Genomic DNA, 25,229 nt, shown 5'->3' with positions numbered 1-25,229 from the left:
GGTTTTGTCCCCATGAGAAGCATGCAGAAAAGATCATCCCCCTGAAAAAAATGTTTCTGATCTGTATGTTTACAATGAATGGCACAGACATCGTAGTAATTACAAAACTAATTTATGAGTGACTGTATTCTGATCCAGCCTGGTGGAAGAAGGGTTTATTAAGAGGTCAAAGCTGTAGTCCATAAAAAAAAAGTCTAGTTCCTTCTTCCCCCACAGACTTACAGGACGAAAGTTGCTCATTTTCCTCTCCTATAAGTGACTGATAGAGTTCTTAAGGCAAATTATAGTATCTTGTTGGTTCGCTACTTTTTTAATTTATTTATTTATTCATTTATTTATTTTTAAAATAGGTAAAAGCAACTTTCATTGGCCAAACTGAGAGTATTTATTCAATTTGTTTATGTAGTGTTGCAGTATGACTCATTCCCCTTCTTCATGTAGTTTTTTCAGCAACTAGCTAGAAAGTAGTTTTAAATAAGTTATTGTTCTTTACTGACCTCAAGATGACAGTTTCTGAATGAAAGATTGAGGAGAGTAATCATCACTGAAAATCCTCAATTCTTCCTGAGATAAAATTCCTTTCTGATACAGTGTGAGACCTAAATAGAAAAAGAGGGTGGAAACTTCATGACCTCAAGCAGCGAAACAACTAGAAGTGAAATAAATAAATACAAGTACTGAATGGTTTATGAATAGGTTATACATGATGTCAAGAAGGGAGTCAATTGGATGTAAAATAAATAAGCAATGAATGGTGTCAGAACTCAGAGTAACATCTAGGAGAGACTGCAGGGAGAAATAACCCTGAGATAAGGTTAACAACATTAATGTGTGCCGTTTACCTTTTATAAAGCATTCCAGAATAATTTAATGCATTTATAAGGGCTTGCACATCCATAAATGGGGCTGAAAGAAGGAGTTTAATGTCCTGGGTGCAACCTGGTAGGGATCTAGATTTGCAGGTATTGGTGGTGTGAGAGTGTAGTACGGTTCATTTTTGAATGATGTGCTTCATAAATGAATGTCAATACTGTATTTGCAGTCATGGCTGAAGCACATGTATGGAGATCTTAAGCTGTTTGTTAAAATTATAGCAGGCTTGATGAAGTTTTTTTTTTTTAAACATATAAGGTGCCATATGACTTATAGATGGTTCTGAAGCCTTACACCACATCAGTATGTCTGTCTCTTTTTCTTCTGATACACAAAACTCATTTTTATTTCAGGGACTAGGCTAAAGAAGAAAGATAGGACTATTTCTTGTCTTCTAAATAAGAAAGATTTTGATTTAACGTTTTCAACTTTCTAAAAACAGAGGTAATTTAGATAATTGTTAGTGATAATCTCAGGTTGTAATTTTTAAAGGGCCATCAGTGTAAATATGAATATTCCAACCCAGGTATTTCACAGGGGATTTGAATTGCTTAAATTTTGATGTACAACATGATGTAGTGTGTACTTAGTCATTGATTTTGTTATCTGGAAATTTCCTTTACATGTAAAAGCAATCAAATTCAGGTTAAATCTTAAAAGTTAAACTTGTTTGGGTTTGGTGTTTCAGTAGATGTTTTGTGAAATCCTAAAGAGAATTACATTATTTTCCAAGGTCTTGAAGATGTAGCATTTCAAATGAAGGGTGATAAAAGTTCCCTTTCTTTGTTTTGAACTTGTGCTTATACAAAATAAAACATTTTGACATTCCCATCTAGATCAGAGGACTGTTAAGAAGTTTTTCTTTCTTTGTATTGTAGGTTTCCATCTTGAAACTGCACAGCATTCCTTGAGAAATCTGTATTCCTTAATCCTAGCATAAATTGTTAAAATATTATGTTATACACAAACTCAGTCCTGTTGTAGTAAAATATGCTTGACTGACTGGACTGTGTGGTGTAAGCTGTACACCAATGTCTGAATATGTGGCTTTGATACGTTATTTTTGGCCATTCACTAAACCTTTTTAATCTCTCGTTTGCAGATTATTGCTATGAAGGATGGAACCATTCAAAGGGAAGGAACACTTAAGGACATTCAAAAATCTGAGCCTGAACTGTTTGAGCAGTGGAAAACACTAATGAATAGACAAGATCAGAGGCTAGAAAAGGTTTGACATTATGTTTTCACATGTTGTATGTGGACTGATCTAAAATGTGCCAATTCAAAACAAAACCATGTTTCTGAAAGAGTATGTGTCATTCCTAAAACTGCAACTATACTTAAGTATCAGCTTTTGTCTGTCATTTCACCTAATTTATTTAATATTCATTTTTACTGATGAGGGGTAATGAAAATGGTGCATGTTTGATTTGCTTGAGGTACATTCCAGCAGTGTTCCTTTAGATATAGTAGATTTTCATGGCTTGGAAAAGTTTCAAATATATGCTTGTGGTGTACATTATTCGGAATGAAAGTATTCTCAGTATTAATATACTCTGAAAAACAGTTGATATTGCTTTCACAGTTGTGAATTATGAACACAAGATTACTGAATGAGACCCTGATGCCAAAACATTTTAAACAAAAGAGCACAGGACTATGCCAAAGACACAAACGTTTATAGATGAGCTATGATTCCAAATATAAGCTTGCTCTCAATGAATGCAGATGAAAGCACTACAGCAAGGCTGATTCTGAAACAGCTGAGTGGTACAGCATACTTTTTAGAGGTGTAATTAAAAATTACAAGCATGTGTTGGAGATTACTGTTGTCATTTCTAGCAACAACTGGTCATACAATTAAATGTGATGGTAGCTGAACATGTGGCATTAGCTGCTCCTCAAGGCCCAGCCAGAAGACAAGTAGCTGTTGTACTACCCAATTACAATTAGGCAGCTTTTTGATCAGAATGTGATGGACCACGACATGGTGCAGGCCTTGTGTAATGCATGTTTAAAACACACGATGAGGCAGTCTGTGGGGTAATCCTGTAATCCAGGAAACAAAGCATGCCATTTGCTAGGCACATTGGCTTCTTGTACATTCCAGAGCAGTATGAATAAAATGAGAAGACTGCCCCAAACTGCAGACTTCTGTATTATAGATTACTTCCGTATTGTCATATGCAATGAGTCTGGGTACAACAATTAATCCCAACTGAGCAGTATGTAGACAGAGAGGAATTCCACATCACATCTCAACAGTTTATTTCACTTACAAAGTAATCAGAAACAGAATTCTACACAAAGGAAATGGTCCCAAAGTGACATCTGCTAGGAACCCTGGAGCCACCATTTCATTTTCACATTTACTTTTATATATTTTATATTACTCTGTTTGTTTATGTTGCAGAGGCTGTCACACATTAACAATACCTGAGATGTTTTACCATAACTGGGGAATGTATCCTCTTAAAAAAATTGGTATCTCCCATAAACAAACTGAGAATGGGAAAAGAGGCTGTAGTTAGCAGGGCATGTTAAATATAAGGTTGCATTTATCACAAATACAAGTTACTAACCTTTATAATGGTCCAAAACTGACCCACCTTCCAGCTTTATTTGTACTCCACTACAAGGTCAGTTATCCTGCAAGACTTTACTGATGCTACAGACAGCAGTGTTATACAAAGGTTAATATGAAAAGCTGAAAGTCTGTGCATTTGCTAAGGTGAACACCTGTTTCAGTAGAAACATGTTTTCTAAGTTTGTTTTAATGTTGCAGAAATCTTAGTCAGTAGCTGAAGAAAATTACTGAGATATAAAATATTGCAGAAAAATATGACTGACTGCAGCAGTGTTTTTCATTTTGTATATGAAGTTACTTTCTTTAGTTACCACACATATATTAGAGCATATTTCTGCCTGATCACAGAAGACCCTCTGCTTGTCTAACCATCACACCTTTCTTTCTCCTGCTCCTTCAAAAGAAAAACTGGTGTGCCTATCTGAGCAGACATGGATGAACCATTAATGAACCAAAAATGAGAGGGCTTGTACATCTTAAAACTTGAGTTGTTTCACTGTTATAACTATAATCAGAAATCCCATCTGCAAAATCCATGGACATTGTGTGAAACAGTCATTGATGACACAACCTATCAAAATGTCCCAAAGCAAAATCACTAGTGATCATAAAAAGAAACACAACATGTTTTCTTTTGCGATCACTAAATAGCAAGTCACATCTATAAACTCATGACATTCATATACAAACACAGCATAGCACAAGTACCACAATAAAAAAAATCAAACAAGCAACCAGACACACACACCCACACCCATAAAAAAAAAAAAAAAAAAAATTTGTTTTATAAGGGAGACAGGACTTCATTCCCCCCACCCTCTGACATGGACATACACAATCTGCCCCACACCATCTTGGTTTTTTATATATATATTATTTAGATGGACAATGTCAGATGCTCGAGTTTTCAGAAACTCGAAATTCATATTGTTAAGATGATATCAAGTTTCTTAAAACTCGAACTTCAAAAAACAACAAACATTTACCTTTTTTTACATTGTTGGAAGAAGACAGGCCCTCCTACACCCTGTATGTGGGGGGCTGCTTCCTCCCACACCCCATGAATATTATATACACCAACTCCTAGATCTCAATACAGTGGGGAAAAGGGTAATTTCTCTGAGTCTCACTGTTCCATGATTTCCATTGAAAAGCTTTGAGTTTTCATAAATTCTATCATATTACCTTGACAATATGAATTTCAAGTTTCTGAAAACTCGAACTTCTGAAGAGGATATATATATATATATATATATATATATATATATATATATATATATATATACACATATACATACAGTAGATATAAAAAGTTTACAAACCTCTGTTAAAACACCAGGTTTTTGTGATATAAAAAAATGAGACCACCATAAATCATTTCAAAACTTTTCCCACCTTCTGGCGTGAAGGGAAAGACTATTTGTTAGAGTATGTTCAATATCTGAACGAAAATAAGTGGGGGATAGAATTTACTCTGAATGTGAATACACAGCAGATTAACTTTTTGGGTGTGACAGTGACAAGAAATGATGATAATACATTGGCATCCAGGATTTATCGAAAGTACCCACAATATAACAATTTATTTCCCACAAGTCTACATCCCCGCCATATTATAGAAAATATACCTAAGTCTCAATTTTTGAGGGTGAAGAGAATTTGTTCTTTGCCAGATGTCTATCAACAATTTGAGGATGATCTTACGAAAAGGTTTTTGGTCAGGGGGTATCAACCACATTATATTAGGTCAGCTAAGAGATGGGTAGCAGGTCAGAAATATTAAGCTATCATGATAAAAAACATGAGGATGATAACACTATTACGTTTGTCACTACATTTGGTAAGAACATCAATATCATCAGGGATGTAAAATTGGAATATCTTGTTAGCCAATGAGGAATTGTTAGGCCTACTTTCCACAAAATGTCAATTTTCATATAGAAGGGGACGAATGTTAGGATCTTATTTCAATCATTACATTCATATCATACCTTCCAGCCTCAGTTACCAGATCGCAGTGCAAAGGGCAGAGGTGTATCCATATTCATCAAGGATACCCACATCTCCAGGTTAGTGGCGCAGCATGATGCCCCAGAGATCATCCATGCGCAACTATCAGCAGGCAAAACCACATTTCAAGTCGTAGCCTGCTATAGATCGCCCATCATGTCCCAAGATGCTCACTAAGCATTCCTTGAGGCATTGGAAAATATAAAGATCCTACCCAACACCATAATCTTTGGTGATTTCAACTACCCTGGTATAGACTGGGAGAACTACCAAAGTTCTAACTCCTATGCCCAGCGGTTCATAGAATTTATAAATTCAAATGCCCTTGAACAACTGGTATGTTCTCCCACTAGAGAGGACAACATATTGGATTTAGTCATCACAAATATGGGCGCCCATTGTACCACACCCGTTATCACTCCTTCTCTGGTCAGATCAAACCACAAACTGATAACCCTGGGACGTCCTCACCCCTTCACATCCCCCAGTCAAAGAAATCATCGTAAAAAAACTTTCCAAAGCAAACTTCAAACTACTTGCGTCAGAAGTGGAAAGCTTCACTATTCCCTTGCAGAAGGATAATGATATCCAGGATGCAGAATCCTACACCAAGGCACTTTATATACATCTTCAGGATTGCATGGACCATGCTATCCCAAATAAAACCAAGACTCCTTCCTCAAGCAAGAAGAAACCAATCTGGTGGACCCCGGCCATAAGCAAACTATACAATAAAAGGAGGAGACTTATACAAAAAAAGGCCAAATCTCAAGTAGAAAAATCATCTCTGATCAGCATTAGTAAGAAATTGAGGGCCCTCATCAAGTCAACTAAAGCCAATTTCGAAAAGAAGGTTGCCAAGGATGCCTAGGATAACCATAAAGCCTTCTATGGTTACATCAAAAACCTAAACGGCAACGCTCAGGTCTGTTCTGAGCTAGTACAAAATGGAACAAAATACACTGACCCCATTGACATTGTCAACATCTTGGCTGATAGGTTCAGTGCAAATTTCTCCCCCCCTCACCAACCACAGGGCCTATTACTATTCCGGGGGATTGTGTAACTCCAATTATTACTGATACGTTGGTTAATAAGTCTCTATCTAAAGCTAAAAAACACTGCCTCCATGGGACCAGATGGTGTCCCGGGCTGTGCCATACGCAAGCCCCAAAATGAATTATCCCCGCATCTGAATACCCTATTCATTCTCAGCCTCTCGACAGGATATGTGCTAATAGAATGGCGCACAGCAATGGTGGTTCTGCTGCACAAGGGTGGGCCCACAACCGACCCTGGGAACTACCGACCAATAAGCCTGACCAGTCTGATCTGTAAGGCAATGGAACGAATCATTATGGAACTCATAAACGGAGAGATTGGGAACCTCCAAACACTTGACCCCACACAGTTCGGCTTCGTCAAGGGCAGATCATGCCTCCTGAACCTGGTGGACTTCTTTGAGACAGTTACTCAGGCTATAGATAAGGGAAAGGAGGTACACACGACTTACCTTGACCTTGCTAAAGCATTTGACACCATTCCCCATTCGGGTATTATTGATAAACTCACCAACCTGGGCATAAACCCTTACATCACAAGATGGATCGCAAACTGGCTGGCAGACAGATCCCACAAAGTAAGAGTAGCGGGATCTATGTCTGAATCCAGACCAGTAACGAGCGGTGTGCCTCAGGGCTCTGTCCTGGGGCCCCTTCTGTTTGGCATATACTTCTCAGAAGTACAGGCAAGCAGTGAAGGGCTGTGGCTGACCAAGTTTGCGGATGACTGCAAACTGGGTGCTATAATAGAGTCTCTGGCCAATATGGATATCCTCCAGAAGGGCCTTAATGAGACTGATGCATGGTGTCAAAGCAATGGTCTCAAGCTAAATGCTAAAAAATGCGTAATAATCCCCTCTGGAAAAAACAGAGTACCCGCGAACTACCACATAGGAGGTAACCTCCTGAAATCTGAAGAAGTAATAAGGGATCTAGAGACCCAAGTAGATAGTCAGCTTTCCTTTGATAACTATGCTGCCAAGGTGGTTAGAAAATCCTTCTATGTGACCCATCTGATCACGAAAGGGTTCGTATCAAGATTTAAGGATGTAGTGGTGCCCCTCTACTCTTCCCTAATCAGACCCATTATTGAGTACAATGCACAAATTGGAATGTACCTGGCTAGGCATCTCCAGCAGCTGGAGAGACCACAGAGGTACCTCACTAAGAGGATTACTGGCCTCAAAAAGTTGCCCTATGCAGCACGATTGAAAAAACTAAGGCTTTTCTCTGTTGCATACCGCCTTCTCAGAGGCGATCTCTGTCCAACCCAGAACTGTTGAACATGCTCCATCTTAGCAAAACAAAATCTATTCGAGCTACATGCTCTAGGGATATAAACCTCTGCACAACAATGAATGGAACATGCTGGAGGGATAGATTCCCTTCGCAAAGACTTCCCTTGCTATGGAACAAGGTCCCAATCTACATAAGACAGAGCCCCTCACTATCACTCTTCAAGAGGAACCTTGACGAGTGGATGGGTAACAGAAAGTTCACACCAGGGATCATACCAACAGCTCTACTAGATAGGGGCCAAGGGTACTAGCTGCTAGATCTAGGGCCTAGGGAACTAACCAAAGGGGCGGTGAATACCGCACAACGTGGCTGGGCTAATATATGCCTTCGGGCAGATAGCCCAGTACCTGCCTATGAACAAATTGGGTAACAGAGCATAAATTTGGTACAAGGTACATTAACTGGTGATAAGGTATGTGGGTCATACCCATGTGGGCATTGTTCATCATGTAAGCATATGTTAAAAACCAAGCAGTTTTCCAGTAAGAATACCAGTAAGGTGTATGATATAATTTTTTTCCAAACTGTGGGTTAGATTGGTTGGTATATTTAGTGACTTATTCCTGTGCTGCTTTTTATGTTGGGCAGACCTGCAGGTCTATGCATGTCCGTATTTCAGAACATCTTAGTGACATTTGTACTAAACGCATATCAAATGCTTTGTATAAACACACACTTAAACATAACAATGCCAAGTTCCACTTTAGGGTTATTGATAAAATTTGGGGAGACAGGAAAAACAAACTGGGATGGCATGCAATATTGAATAAGAAGGAAAGGGGGTGGATCATTAAACTTGGGGCTTTATTCTTCCCAGGGCTTAATGACCATATGTAGTTTATGTATGTGATTATAGCCCTGATAAATGGAGCTGCTGCTGCTTTAAATGTTGAATTTCAATTATGCGATTGATCATGGTATAAATACTGGTGATATGTGCTTTTGTATTTACCACTGAACAAAGCAAGATTTTATTTATTTATTTATTTATTTTTATTTTACATTTGTTGACCGGGATAGTCCGACTGGATGCATGTCCATTTTCAGCAGAGGCCCGGGGAGAAAAGCTTCAAGGGAAAGCAGATACAGCATTACATAATACCAGCATTACATATTACAAACAGAGTATTTACAGAGATTACATAAGTAAGCAAGTTAAACAAGTTCCACTGGTTAGAGTTAATCCTTAGTGCAAGTCAGGATTAAATTAAATTACACAGTAAACTGGTTAACAGATTTTTACACATTCTAGAGAGAGTTAGCCAGGCTTTATACATTGACATAGCCAGTTAAGAGACAAATGTTGTTTGAGTCTAGTTTTAAATTGACCTAAGGTGGAAAGTAAGGTAATATCAGCTGGAAGAGAGTTCCAGGATCTACTTACAGAGTTTGCAAAGAGAGAGTCACCGGCTGTGTTATTAATTTTGCTAGTCTGAATTAGTAGTTTGTTAGAGGATCGAAGCGGTCTAGGATTGTTATAGGGGGTGATAATATTTTTAAGTGCAGGAGTATTGTCCGGATTATAGAGGATTTTATAGGCCATAATCAGTTGGTTATACTGGATTAGGCTGGGTAGTTCAAGCCACCCAAGCTGATTTAGATTGATGCAATGATGTGTCCTAAAAGGCAGCCCAGTGGCAAACCTGGCAATGTGGTTGTAGCAAATTGAGAGTTTGTTAAGGACAGTCTTGTTTAAATTCGCGAGTAGAGGGGATGCATACAGAAGGGTTGAAAGAAGGTGAGAGCGAGCTATGGCAATTTTAGCTGGAGGGGTTAGGAAGGCGTTTATTCTGTAAAGTGACCCTAGTTTTTTATTGATGGTTTTGACAGTTTGGTAAACATGTAGGTCGAATTTTAGATTATTGTCTATGATGACAATAAGGTTGCCGAAACTGGTCTGATTTTTATGGTGTTGCCACATTCAAGAGAAGTATGAATACACCTAGTTGGTGCTGGCTTTGTTTTTGGAGAAATACTTAGGAGTTTTGGGCCTGTGCATCAGCCTTAATGTATGGGGTGTGTCTTTGAAGGTGTCATTAAAATCCAGACAATGAGCTTTACTTCATGACTCTGTTATTATTTCTGGTATTAGATTGATTACTTGAGGAATTTATCTCAGTGAGCTCTGTAGGTAGTGTCCTGTTGCAGTTCTACGCCACTCTCTATATTATCCATGCAGATAGAAAATAATATTTCTGTAGACTCTGCACTAGGTGCTGTTCTGCAGATCTAAGGGTGTTTGATGATGAGTAATTCACTGACATTTTTACTGCAGTCTTTCTTCTTTTATTCTTTCTTTGTTTTTTGATTTTTTCACTTGTTGACCAAGGGAAGTCGAACTGAGAATATTACCCCTTTCTAGTGGTGGCCCGGGAGAAATCTTTCAAAAAAAAACCACCCATATCAATACATACAGCCACTTCTCATGGAGCCTCTTCTTCTTCCATGCCCATAAGGCAAGCCACCGCACAATCCAACATTCTGGTCATTGGAGACTCCATTGTGAGGCACACTAATGTCCCTCTTACCAGGCTGAATAAGGAAAAGGTTATGGTCAGTTGCTTATCAGGGGCCAGGATCCACCATATTACACCTGCACTCAGGTCACTGAAACACAAGTACCAGTATGACACAGTTATAGTCTTTGTGGGTGTAGATGACCTGAGACATAACTCCATAGACTAAATGAAGAGAGACATCATGGAGCTCTTGGAATATGTGACTCAGACTGGTATAATCCTAGCACTGAGCATTATTTTACCTTCTCCAAGGATGATGACACAATATGAGCAAAAGATGACTGACTTTAATAATTGGCTTAGTTTCTAGTGTCATTCTAAGGGGGCGTGGTATTTGTCAGCAAGGAAGGAGATAGTCAACAAACCATGATGCTTTGCCAGGGATGGTCTGCACTTCTCCCCCCACTAGGCCTTTGAATATTACCTAAAACATTGTTCTGCCCATAGTGACTTTTTTAGGCTATGCCACACTGAAAGTACTTCTGACGTAGCAAATCAAAACCAAGAAAATCTAAAGGCGTTACTTCTGAATGCTAGGAATCTAAACAAAAAACTGCACTCCCTAAAATCTCCCTTCACCCTGTCATCTGTGAGGTCATTGAGACATACTTTAAAGCCATGGAGAGCACACAGACAATGTAAGGTCAGAAAGCCTTCCGGGTCTATATTAGAATGTCAAACACTTAGGTTGTCAAAGACCTAAACATCGACACCTAAATGTCGAACGCACAAAACTGTTACAGGCCAATTCCGCAAATGTTTTCCCTTGGCCGACAAAAAAAAAAAAAAATACTTTAAAACACTAATCAAGTGGGGGGCTTTGCCCCACACCCCCCCTAACTAAATATACCAACTCCAAGATCACTCTACATCGGGGAAAAGGGCAAATTCCCGATGACGGCCAAGCAAATTTTTTCCCTGGGAAAAAAATTTGTGTAATTGGCCGGTCGCGGTGTTGAGCGTTTGATGTTTCGGTGTTGACATTTAGGCATTCAACAACATAAATGTTCGACAATGTAATAGGAACCCTGCCTTCCACACATTTAGACCAGCTACTACCAAGACAGGGACTAAAGTTGGCGGTGTCTTGATTTTACATCAAAAATAAAAATATCACAAGGCTAGCTAAACAGGACAAGGCACTTGAGCATCTCCACCTTCAAATCACAATAAGCAAAATCCCATGCCACTTCCTTGCAAGCTATTGGTCTCCCTCTTTAACTCAGGAAACCCATGCTATGTATTTAAATTTATTGGAAGTACTCACCATCCAACCCAATACCATAATCCTGGGCATCTTTAATTACTCCACTATTAACTGGAAATCATATATGACATGAAATGTACAGACACAGAGATTTCTGGATTTTGTAAATACAAAGTCCCTGAACCAGATTGTCAGTACACCAAGCAGGGCTGCAAACATACTGGATCTAGTCTTCGCTAATATGGTAGAGTGCTGCACACCCTCTAGTGTACTGTTACTCTGGTAAGGGCAGACCACAAAATGGTCTGCTGTGAAGTAAAAATGAAACTTGGAACCCCAGCTCACCCTGGAATATTCAGGAACTATTCTAAGGCTAGCTTTCTACTATTAAGTGATAACCTGGCAAAATTTCAAGTCCCCATAAACCCTGAGAACACTGTTGCTTATGCGGGACTGTTCACAGAAACAGTATGCAAGCATGTCAATAGCTACACAAAGGCAGATGTACCCACCAGGAAGAAGTACAGAACTAACTCAAAAACCAAGCTAACCTGTTGGAATCTTAACATCAGTAGGCTGTATAACAGAAGGAAAAAAAATCATGTCTAAAATTAAGAGGTACAGCATAGAGCAGGATAAATGCACTCTCATCAAACTAAACAAACAACTGAGATGACAAAGTCCACCAGTGCCAAATTTGAGATAAATTTGGCCTCCCAAATCAAGAGCAACCATAAGGCATTCTTAATCTAGCTCTGCAACCTTAAAGGCAATTGTGTGCATATCTCTTTGTTAATGGAACTTCTGAGCATATCTAAACAATTCTGTCTTGGTTTGTGATTTGTTGTGGAGTTGATTGGTAAGAGAACTTTTATTATTAAAAGGAGGTGCAGCTGCAAGCTATAGTGTAATTACAACTTCTATCTGGCTGGTAGAACTTGTATGGTCAGAACAACTTTATTGTATTTTATTTAGTTGGATATTGCTGGTATAATTTTTGTCATAGAAGTTGATGCTACTGACTGTGTAATTTTTCCCTTTGCAATATTTTATTCATTTAAAGCTGAATATTGATTCCTTAAACAAGTATGCAATTAACATTTGCTAATGCACAAATATCTTGTACAGTGTAATAAATGCTATGCATATTTAAAGGTAACAGCTGATAACACTGATGATCTTTGTTCCTCGTGTCAAAAGTTGGATGATTTGCTTACCATTGTTAAAAGCAATTCTCAACATGATGATGATTGCACATGTGCAGTTGGCATGGTTTGGAGAACTCTTGTATCATATATTAATGACTGGACTGATGAACCAAATAATGTTAGGCACAGAACAAATAGAACAGATTTAGGAAATGATGGATCTATTTTCTACAAAGAACATTCAACCCCTATGAAACATGATGATGCCCCTGAGAACTATGGAATTGTGGATGCAAGCACTCAGCAATCTGAGGATCCAGTTTGCTTAGAAGGAAACAAAAAAGAAAGAAAGGAAGAAGTTCTCAACAAATAACAAGGAAGAAAAAGAAACTGACTAATGACTGTAAAGGAAAGAGAATACATAGTAAAAAGGATTCTGCTTTGTTATGTAACACACTGGTGACAGGGAATGAAAATGTCTTTCAGAAAACCCTCAGTCTACAGTAAAAAAGCATCACCTTGCCAATGGAAAAGGTAGAAAAAAAGAGGCAAGGGGCAGATGGAAAGGAAGAAATCAAAATTTAACATGGAAGGATTGAAGAACATTACTGTAAGTAAAAAGAAGAGAAAGACAGATGTTGACTACATGGATCAAGCTGTGGATGTACAAAGCCATCTGGATGAGAATTTAATACGCAATGAAAACAGTGGAATTAATAAGACTAATAGTGATGAAGATCTATCCTAAGTAACAATTGATAGAGCAGAAATGACTATTAGAAGCTGAAGATTCTTCAGAGATGGTCAGCAAAGATATTCTTGTAATTGGAAATTCGGTTATTAGAGGAACTGATACTTATATTTGCAGAGATGATAATGAACATTGAGTAGTGTTATGCTTACCAGGAGCAAAAATAGAAGATGTGAAACAAGCCTTGGAATGCCTTAATGTAAGGAAGTATGGATTTGTTTTTATTCATGTTGGTACAAATGATGTCACCAACAAAGATTCTCTAATTGTTAGTCGGGAGCTGACAGCCCTCCTAGATAGTATAGCTTGTACTGGTGTTAGGACATATTTTTCACAAATCACCTATAGAAAGGATAGTCAGGTCACTGTGAATGAAAAGATTTTTTGGATAAACACCTATATGGAAAAAATGTCCTGTTTTGAAAAATGGAAATGTGTAAAGCATCCAAGCCTTCTTTTGGACACACGTGTTCAGACAGGATGGTGTGCATTTGTCTAGATCAGGGATGAGAATTTTTGCAACAGATATTTTGCAATATTTGAAAACACTAACCAGGATTTCTGCTAGGTCAAAAATGTAACAGTTCACAGATAGCAACATTTGATACATCTCTGATGGTTGTTAATGCTAGGAGCATTAATAATAAAGTTTTTTATTAGAAAATTTGCTACGTTCCCACAAGATTGATGCTGTTATTGTTTGTGAAACATGGTTAAAGAACAATGACTGGAAACCAGTTCTGAAAGGGTATAAATGTTTTTACTGTAACAGACATTCTAATAAAAAATCAGGTGTTATGCTAGCGATTAAAGATAGCTATGAAACGTGATTATTACATGTTCAGTGACAACACCAATAGTATAGACTGTGTAACTGTGACGATAAAGACAACACTGGAACATATAACAATTGTTGGAGTGTATAGACCACCAAAGTCAAGTGCAGATGACCTAGAGGAATTCATACATTTCTTACATGAAACACAGGAGGGAAGAATAATATTAGCTGGGGACTTAAATTTATCAGAAACAGACTGGATTAATATTGATTCAACTACGTTAGTAAAGAAATTATTCACAGAGTATATTCAGGAACAACAAATGCTTCAATTGTAAAAAGGCCTACCAGGGAATGAATATACTAGATATTGTTTGTGTTCCCAAATAAATTACTGTAACTTCAAGTCAAGTTTTACCACCATTGATAGGCAGTGATCATGGGGTTATTAAGGTTAATTTTTTGCTAGATAATTCTGCCAAACTGAAATCTAAGCCAATGCACAAAAGGTTAATTACAGATTATAGGGAAGCAAAACAGTTACTATACAAAACTAACTGGAGTGAGGTGTTCAGTGGAAAAAACTGCAGATGGAATGTGGAAAGTTTTGAAAGAGAAATTGTTTGAGTGCGAAAAGTCAAAAAAAAGTTTATCAGGATCTAGGCACGCAACATCAGGGGGGTATATTTCCATAAGAAATGGAAGAGATGTCAAACTACAACTTTGAAAACTGAAATAAACAAGCTGGACAAACAGAGTAAGCATAGCGTTAGACAAGATCAAGAAAAAAATTGAAGAAAATGTATATAAAGATATCGAGCATAATATGAAACCTTTTTATAGATACATAAGATGTGGAAGGAGTAAAGATATACAAATTGATAAACTGTGTGCAGATTCTAAAATTTATTCTCAGACACAACAGATTATAGATATATTTACAAAATCTTATGCAAAACAGTTTGGCTCCACAAAAGGGGTGGTAAGTTGTCTTAGTGACATCCAGGTAACCCCAGATACTGGAATCAAATTAGATTATATTGAAAAAGAACTGTACAAACTGGATCCAAACCAAGTGCAGGGAGGAGATTTAATAAGTAACAATGACCTGAGACCACTTCAGCAAGAACTTACACTACCATTATATCTGTTATTCACTAGGTCATATAAATATGACGAGATTCCTCAAGGTTGGAGACATGCACTTATTAAACCTGTCTTTAAGGGAAAGGGGAATAGGGCAAACCCAGACTCATATAGACCCTTAAGTCTACTTTCATTTTGTGGACAAATAATGGAGTAGGTAATACTGGATAAGTTATTGTCAGAACTGGATAGGTTGGGAGTTGAAACCATATATCAGCATACATATGTTGAAAATAGATCTATTACCACCTGTAACATGATGTTCTATAACAATATAATAATGGCTATGAATGAAACATTGTGCTGTGATGTGATTTATATAGATTTAACTTCAGCATTTGACAGGGTCATACACAAAACACTGATCAATAAATTAGTACAACTAGGTACTGATGTACTGTTGATAAGATGAATAGCTGCATGGCTTACACATAGGACATGGCAAGTATCTCACACCAACTGGACAGGTGAAATACTTGGTTACAGTCAAGGTGTCCCACAGGGCTATGTCCTAGGCCCTTACCTGTTTAGATTGTATCTTTCAGACCTTACATTTTCATCTGAGGTGTTCTACAGTGTATATGCTGATGACCTGAAATTGGTTAAACTGATTACAAGTGTTACAGATAAGGCATGCCTGCAAATTTTGGCACAGGAGAATATAATATGTTGATAAATACATCAAAAACTAAGCATATGAGCTTTGGGAGACATAAACTGAAAGGTGAATATTTAATACAGCACACAGTGATTGAAACTGTAGACTCATTTAAAGACCTGGATATATGGGTAGATTCAGCTATGAGTTTTTCTAATCATATCAACCAATTGGCTAATGATAGTTATAGAACTATAGGTTATGTAAAAAGATTTAAAAAGTCTAGGAAATCAGACATAATAAAGTCATTGTTTGTTAGTTACATTAGACCCAAACTTGAGTATGGAATCACAATATGGAAACCCTATAGGAAAACAAGCATGAATAAACTGGACAGAGTACAGTGGAAATATACCAAGGGCATCCATGGATGTGAAAATCTAAGTTATTATGAAAGACTAAAATATCTGAACTTGTATAGTGTCTCTTACAGATATTTAAGAGGAGGTCTTATTTAGGTATATAGGGCATTTAGGGACAACTAGCTCTGGGAATGTTTGGGGTTATCAAAAAGTACTAGAGAATCATCAGATAACCTATGTAGAAAATTCTATAGGAATGAGAAGTGTACTAATTGGTTCTCTGACAGAGTAGCTGATGCTTGAAACAGACTAACAAATTACATTAAAGCAAGTATTAGTTTAGATATTTTTAAGAACAGCCTGGACATTTATTATGGGAACAAGTGTTTTGGTATATTGGCAAGCCAGAAGGGCATTAATGCCCTTGCTTGAAACATTTGCATGTATGTATGTATACTGAATCAGATGATATAGAAATCCTACTTGAGGGAAAATTCATCTCCAACTTTACCCCTTTCTCCACCTCAACCTTCCCTCAGGAAATTCCATCAAATATAACTCCCCCTGCTATCACTAGGAAATTGTTCCTTAATGCTCTCCTTAAGGCCAAGAGCACTACATCATTGGGCCCAGACAGTATTCCAAGATGCCTTCTAAATAACATGAAATATGACCTATCTGACCATCTGGAATTGCTATTTAACTGTAGCTTCCAAACAGGGTTCGTGCCTCATGAATGGAGAATGGCAACAGTCACCCTTTGCACAAAGGTGAGCTATCTACAAACACTGGAAACTATAGACCCATAAGTTTCACTAGTCCCATATGCAAGGCCATGGAAAGAATTATCATAGAAATTATCATTAATCACATGCTAAACCTCCAGACACTGGACCCAACCCAATATGGTTTTGCAAAGGGCAGGACATGCCTTCTCAACCTGGTGGACTTCTTTTAGAAGGTCACCAAAGCAATGCACGAATGCAACATGTGTCACACTGCCTACCTAACCAAGGCATTTGACATAATACCTCACTTGGATATTGCTGACAAATGCAAGAGGCTGGGTACAAGCCCTTATGTCGCTTAGTGTATAGCTAGCTGGCTCACAGACAGGACCCAGGAAGTTAGAATTTGGGAGTCCATCTCTGCTAAGAGGCCAGTCACAAGCAGATTCCCTCAGGGATCAGTCTTGGTGCACTCCTTTTTGGCATTTACGTCTCTGAAGTAAATTTGCAGATGGTTATAAATTAGGAACGGTCATTGAATCTCAAACTGACACAGTTGCTTTCCAGGAAGGACTGACACAGACAAATAACTGGTGTCAAAGCCATGGAGTAAAACTAAATGCTAAGAAATACATAACAGTATCATTTGAGAAGTTATCCACCCATGGTAACTATCATATTGACAACACACCCCTAAGAGTTGACTCAGTAGTCAGGGACTTGGGGCATACATAGTCTCGACTTTGACCATCATATGTCTACAGTAGTGAGCAAATCATTTTTGTTGTGCAATTTATAAACAATGGTATGACATTCAAGTTCAAGGAGGTCATTGTTCCACTGTATTTAACATTCATCAGACCTATCCTTGAGTACAATGACCTCTTTGGTATGTACCTAACCGGACTTATCCAACATTTGGAATGTCCACAGGGCATAAGTATCATGTCCTATGCAGACCACCACAAGACCCTGTCCCTGTATTCTGTCTCCTATAAACTGTTGCATTAACATCTATGACTGCCATACATGGCATTGTCAGACCCCACTTTGATGGAACTCCTGCAATATCCACAAAACAAACAGCACCAGAATTACCAATTCTAAAGACATAAACCTTGTCTGTGATATAAATAGGACCTGCTGGAGAGACAGGTATGTATCCCAGAAACTACCACTCTATGGAACAAGCTCCCCATGCATTTCAAGCATAGTTCCTCCCTAACCCATTTCAAGTGCAACTTGGACATTTGGATGGGGAACAGGAAAGTCATCCCTGGTTTGGCACTTATGTCTGTAATGGACACAGGCAGCCTGTAAAATGGTTCATTTCCCAGGCCCTAGCTTGTAAATGTTTCATCTCCCAAGCTCGTGCTTACACTTAACAACGGTAGAAAAACTTGTCAAATGTTTGAGATGTGTGGCAAGGCTTAAAAAGGCCTTTGTGGTCATTAGGCTAGTAAATATCTAAACATATAAAACAATATATAATGTTAGTTAACAATGATAAAGTAAACATCAGTGTCATTTTGACAGTGCATTATTAGAAGAAGAGAGATATTACTATATCAAACTGGTTCACACTACATAAAATCATATTAAATAAAAGCATATATTTATAGTGATTCAATCACACTGGTACAGTGCATTCACACTGGGACTATTAAAGTATCACGCTGAAATGGAATATATTATATGCTAGTATTTGTAGTGGAGTAACTGTAAACATGGATGTACATGAGTAACCATATAGATACCAGTGACAGCTGTGTATTAGATCTAGTTGTCCTACTCTTAGAAACAATTACCTAATCTTAAATTCAAGCAAAATGTCTCAAACTACATCTGTACAACTGCATATCGCAAGCAAACAAAGAAGAGCTTGGGATTTAGTGATGGTCTTGCACAGTTATTTGGATCTGTAATGCTTGACCTAAGTTCTGACCCAAAGTTTTTATAACCAGGTCATTATAATCCTTTGTTAGAATATTTCTGTTCCAGCTGTCTTCTGTTTTTATTCAAGGACAAGAAAGTGGAGAAGAAAAGCAACTGCTAAACAAGCACATTTTTCAGCCCTCCCCTTCATCTGATTGTGCAGATTTTTCAACAAAGTTGTGAAGTTGCTATTGGAAATATTTTAAAGCAATCTGTGAAAAAGAAGTGGCAAAATGTTGTCTTAAAAGGAACTTTATACATTAAGAAGATTGTCAAGTGAGAAAATCCTTATTATAGTGAAAGCTGATAAAGGTAGTACGACATTTATTATGGATACTGATGATCAGGTTAAGAAAATGAATTAAATGGTAAATAACACTGATTTTTCAAATAACTTAAAAAGATATTACACATTTTTTGGACTCATAGTTCATGATATGAGTTTTTAATAGAAGGAAAATGTCTACTAATATGTTCTTCCACTTTAAAATAAGTGTACCTATTATTGGAATTATTTTTGTATACTGAAAATGGAGAAGCAGTTTAATGACCCTCCATTAACCCCCATAGTTTCTTCTAAGGGTTCAAAACCTGAGATGATTTCTATTTTTTTGGATGAAGTTTTAAAAAAAGTAGTTTGAAAAAATATATCTCTTTCAAGGATACACTTGGTTTTAAAAAACAGTTACAAAAGTAGTAGTGGTAGACAAATCTGAAAATTGGTTAAATATGGATGTGAGATTGCTATATATAGTGATCTCCAACAAACAGGGAACAAATGGATGTGTCACATGTTATTAATGTTATTAATTACGTATAGTTTAAATTAGATGATGTTTATCAGTGAGTATTGAATATATTCTCAAAAGAAACTTTTTTTCTGTAAGGAAAGTTATTTTCAGTAAATTTCTGGAGTAGCAAAAGGAGTGATAGTCCCTAACTTTTCTAATTTGGTAATGACCTGTTTTGACAAATACTATTTGAACAAACATCCAAGTTACCAAACATATAAATATTATGGAAGATTTATAGATGACCTCTGATATGGAATAGGACCTATCAGGATTTAAAGTATTTTGTAAATGATGTAAATGAAACCACTGGTTTTTGTATTTTACAGGCCATCAAAACTCAGAGTCTGTTATCTTTTTGGATACTAAAATTTAAAAGAAACAAGAAAAAATGTTGTAAAAAAACTGCATGCAAGGAGTCAACAGTATTGTAAATGAGCGCGTTCATTCTTTTATTTTATACCAAGAACATCTTCAGATTTGACTATTGAATCAAGTTTCCACATTTAAAAACAGTACCAAACAAATCACATATTCAAAACAAGTAATCCCCAGCCACCTTCATTTAGTCAATGTTCAAAGAAATTTAAAGAAACAACACAACAGTTATTCACACAAGTACCAATATATATTGTCTCAATACTAACAAAACATAAGAAAATAATTTATATTTTACTCATGATTCCTCTTTTGTGATATACATTGTGGACTGTATTTCTTGAGAATGTTTTAATGTTTTATGTAGGGAAGACCACAAGAAGGTTAAAAATATGAATATTAATATGTAATATGCAATTAAAACCAAACGTTTTGAATACTTTATGTAGACATAAGCAAAAATGTAAGTTTTAAAAAGTTTTTGTTTCATGAATTAGATTGTATACATGGAGGAAATAAAGAAGTTTGTAGGTTATTTGAAAAATGAATAGTAGTTTTAGATGCTTGTGGGATAAAGGTTTGAATACTGATACTAATTTTATTTTTTATTTAAAAAGTTGAGACATAAATTTACCTTAACTTTGGGTATATAAGTTTGTGAGAGCTAAAGTCTCTAATCCTGTTTGATACAGAGGGAGATGAAAATGGCTACCTTTGATGTCCTTTTAAGAGTATGGTATTATGTGTTTGTCATCGCCTGTGTGTTCATCCTTTTGTTTTTGGAATTTGTGTAAATGATTTTTTTTAAACATTAGTTCTTCTTTTTGTATTAGGTTAGTCTGTTTAACATCAGGTAAGATTTTTTGTTATATATCTTGCACTAGCAGGCAGCTATATTGCTGGCTATGGACTGCTTGCGCTAATGAACAATTGTCTGAAGGAAGTTGGAAGCTGTTCTTAATTTTGCAGAATGTCCCTCCTTTCTATCCTTTTTTGGTTTTGAGCAGCTTATCATTGAGGATTGCAGTCACTAAGCAACAAGCACTTTGTTTCTGATTCAGAAAACCATGCTAATGCAAAGCCCATTATAACTAATATAAAGCCCATTATTCTGGAACTGTTCTAAGGATAGAAAAGCAAGACTTAAAATCTCTCTCTGATGTTCTGCCTTTGTCCTCCCATTATTTTTTAGTTTTCTCATGATTCCTTTTTAAAGGTATGATGGGAATGATTAAGCTTTGACTGAATATTGTTTGCTTATATCAATGAACTCTGCCCATTAATATTATTATTGTTATTTTGTAAAATTATAGTTTGACATCTGAGGTATAAACCGTCAACAAGGTGACTATAATTATGGAGTACGGGGGCAATCTATGGATAAATATGGCTCACCCTGCTGTTGTTCATCATAGTTAAGCACTGATCTGGCTTGGGAGGAACAGAGTCACTCCATGTGTAATATTTTGCTGAAATCCCTATAAAATGATTATTGCTGTGATTTACGCCTATATTTGTGTATATGTTGGGAGATGACACTAGGTCTGCTTACTGTTCATTTTTGCCAAATTATTTTGTCCATTATTATTATTTTTTATTAAAGTCAGACAACTAAGATATATACACAGTCAGTAAAGTGGACTTTTGTGGAAAAATGTCATTTACCTTGCTGTTGTTGTTTACAGTTAGCTAACCACTGATCTGTGCTGGAAAGTGCAGTGTATTGTATTTTACTGAAATTCATGTAAATGAGTCATGCGTGTATATGTGGGGGAGGGATGTTGCAGTGTATCTAAAAGTAATGTAGAAGAAAGGCCTGGCAAACTGCTTTCTTTTCCTGTTAGTCTAGTAAAATCTGTGAGTGTCATTGGATTTACATGGAGTCATTGTAAAAGACAGATGTGACTCAACTGTGTGCACTAAATAGATGGGTAGAAGTGTGCATTGTTGTTTCTGTGTGCACTGGCAGATTGTGATAGACCTGGCTTGTTAGGGGCAGTATGCGTGCTTGTGTAAAAAAATATATAATTTTTGTATCTTGTGATAGACTAAGTTTATCAAGGATAGTGTTAGCATATGTGTGCATGTGTGAAAAATTATCTTCACCAATTTTATCTGTAGACACACACTTTATTTTTGTCACAAGCTTAGTAGATATACTGCATCATGAACCTTTGATCTGGGCCCCAGCTAGTATAAATTTAGCCTTGCTCAGAAATTTAGTATAGGTCCTTATAGCTTGGGCGTGGTCATTCTTCCTTTTACTTTGCTTTCAGTTAAAACTCAGAGGTGTACACAGAAGACTGATATAGCTTCCACTGGGAACTGAGGAACAGTGTGGAATTTCTTTAACTTTCCTCATAATCAAACCTCAGCAATTAGCACAGAATGTTGCTATAGCTTTTCTAGGGGCAGTGCAATGTCTAGAAGCAACAGGTTAGAATGGATTACTAGGATTACTATTTTTTTCCAGCATCTTCATAATTATCATACATGTATATTGGTGGCTGACTTTTGGGAGTAGGGGTAAAATGGCCTGCAGTGTATATGCTAATGAAAGCAACAATTAGAAATATGTTACCGAAGCAGTTTATTATTTTATTTAGTCCCAAGTGAGATGTGTACAAGGAAGGTTGCTGTCTTTTTGGGCATAGGACAACTTGGCAGTCACCAAGGGTGCCTTTTCCTAGGAGCACTTTTCCATATATTTATGTATGTAATATATGGTCCAGCTGGTGAATCTGGGAATCTTGAGGCAATGTTACAACTGCCTCATGTACACAGACAACCCTCTCCTCCTCCCAACAAATTCCAACACATGTGAGAGATGCAACCATATAGCCATACTGTAGGCTAAGCTCTCTCAACTCAGTACTGGCGTAACCAGTCAGGAGGAGATGGAAACCACACTCACTACAATTCCAGTCTCACATAGACCTACCATGGCAGCAAACCAAACACATAAACACACAAAAACATACTCGGAGGCTCTAAATAAAAATCTGCCTAAGCAGCAGAGACCTCCAAAGCAGACACCCAAGCAACCGCTACCCCAAAACAAAACACGTACAACACATAGCTCACAAAGCCAGTGTGCCAAACAGTCACAGCCCTTAAGGCTAAACAACACACCTGATACACTTGTAATAGGTGACTCTATTGTCAGGCACACTGACGTCCCGCTCACCAGGCTGAAAAAGGAGAAGGTCACGGTGAGCTGCCTGTCGGGCGCTAGGATCCTCCACATAACACAAGCACTCAGGTCACTCCAAGGCAAGTACAAATATAACTCAGTCATTGTCCATGCTGGTGTGAATGACCTGAGACGTACCTCCCGGGACTACATGAAAAGAGACATAGAGGAGCTCTCTGAGCATGTAGCCCAGGCCGGTATGACCCTGACCTTGAGTAGCATCTTACCCTCACCAAGAATGATGCCACAATGTGAAGACAAGATGATCAATTTCAGCAATTGGCTTAAGTATTGGTGTCATTCAAAGGGGATCCAATGCCTGTCAGCCTGGGATGACATGCTCGACAAGCCACGATGCTTCGCTAGGGACGGCTTGCACCTGTCACCCCTGGGCTTTCGGATATTGGCAAAGGCTCTTGCTACCCCATAGTGCCTTTTTTAGGCAAGGCTCAAAAGACAAACCCACCTCCATAGGTATCACAAGGGATAAGAAACTAAGAGTAATGCTACTCAATGCCAGAAGTCTAAACCTCAAGATGCACGCACTCGAAACTCTCCTTAGCATGGAGAACATCGATATCTGTGCAGTAACAGAAACCTGGATCAAGGCTCCCAAGAGCACCCCAGCACTACCAGGTTATACCTCATACCATGCTTTTCAGCCCCAAAACTTGGACCGAACCACAAAAGGAGGGGGAGTATCAATATTCGTCAAAGATACCCACACCTCCAGGTTGGTGGCACAGCACGAAGCATCAGAGACTATCCATGTGCAACTAACAGTGGGTAAAACTGCCTTCCAGTTTATAGCCTGCTACAGAACACCCTCCCAAACACAGGAACCCCACTCAGCCTTCCTGAGAACACTGGAAAATATGAAGGTCTCTCCAAACACCATTATATTGGGCAACTTCAACTACCCAAACATAGACTGGGAGCATTACTCTAGCTCCAACACCCTAGCCCAAAGGTTCCTAGAATTTATAAACTCAGATGCTATGGAACAACTTGTTACCACTCCCACAAGAGGGGAAAACATACTGGACCTGATCATCACCAACATGGGGACTCTATGCTCCAGACCAGAAGTGTATCCCTCATTGGTAAGATCAGACCATAAACTAATCTCACTGGATATTCACATCCCGACTCCACCCCCTGCCCTGAAAACCACAGTGAAAAACTTTTCTAATGCAAATTTCACTCTCCTCAAAACCGAGGTGGAATCCTTCAAAGCCCTCGGGCCTGTGGAAAATATGGCCCAGACCACAGAATCCTTTATAAACGCATTCTATGAACACCTTCAGGAATGCATGGATCATGCAATCTCAAATAAAACCAAGTCCCAATCCTCCAAATGCAGACGTCCTGTCTGGTGGACCCCAGCCATAAACAAACTATACAATAGAAGGAGGAAGCTACTACATGATAGAGCAAAATCCCAAAAAGGGAAGGCATCTTTGATCAGTATTAGCAAAAAACTACGGGCACTCATAAAATCGTCTAAGGCCAGCTTTGAGATAAAAATTGCACAGGACACTAAGGATAATCACAAGGCTTTCTTTAGTTATGTTAGGAACCTGGGTGGGAATTCCCAGATATGCTCAGAATTAGTCCAAAATGACAAAAAATACATCGAACCCACAGACATTGCCAACATCCTAGCTGACAGGTTTAGCGCAAACTTCTCCCCCCCCCACCAAAAGGGCAAATATCTATCCCAGCAGAGTGCTGCCCCCCTGACATCTCAGATGCTCAGGTAAGAGCTGCCCTCTACAAAGCAAAAAATACAGCATCAATGGGACCAGACGGTGTCCTGGGCTGCGTCCTACATGAACTCCAAGAAGAGCTAAACCCAAACATAA

The 25,229-nt window shown here is 37.9% G+C and overlaps 1 protein-coding gene across 6 annotated transcripts in view; it reads left to right on the top strand.

Annotated features, from left to right (window-relative positions):
• The window catches only part of ABCC8 (ATP binding cassette subfamily C member 8), a 2,552,355-nt gene that overhangs the window by 1,663,824 nt on the left and 863,302 nt on the right, over nucleotides 1–25,229 (top strand). For all 6 annotated transcript variants that reach the window (XM_044082872.1, XM_044082868.1, XM_044082869.1 and 3 more), the window contains one exon: nucleotides 1,976–2,101. In XM_044082872.1, coding sequence (XP_043938807.1) covers nucleotides 1,976–2,101 — 126 coding nt within the window. The remainder of the gene's footprint in view (nucleotides 1–1,975; nucleotides 2,102–25,229) is intronic.

Source organism: Protopterus annectens, chromosome 9.part0, assembly GCF_019279795.1.
Source record: "Protopterus annectens isolate FY-2018-M chromosome 9.part0, PAN1.0, whole genome shotgun sequence".
Taxonomy (NCBI): domain Eukaryota; kingdom Metazoa; phylum Chordata; order Ceratodontiformes; family Protopteridae; genus Protopterus; species Protopterus annectens.
The sequence above is the reverse complement of the archived record's forward strand: the minus strand, read 5'-3'. Positions and strand labels throughout refer to the sequence as shown.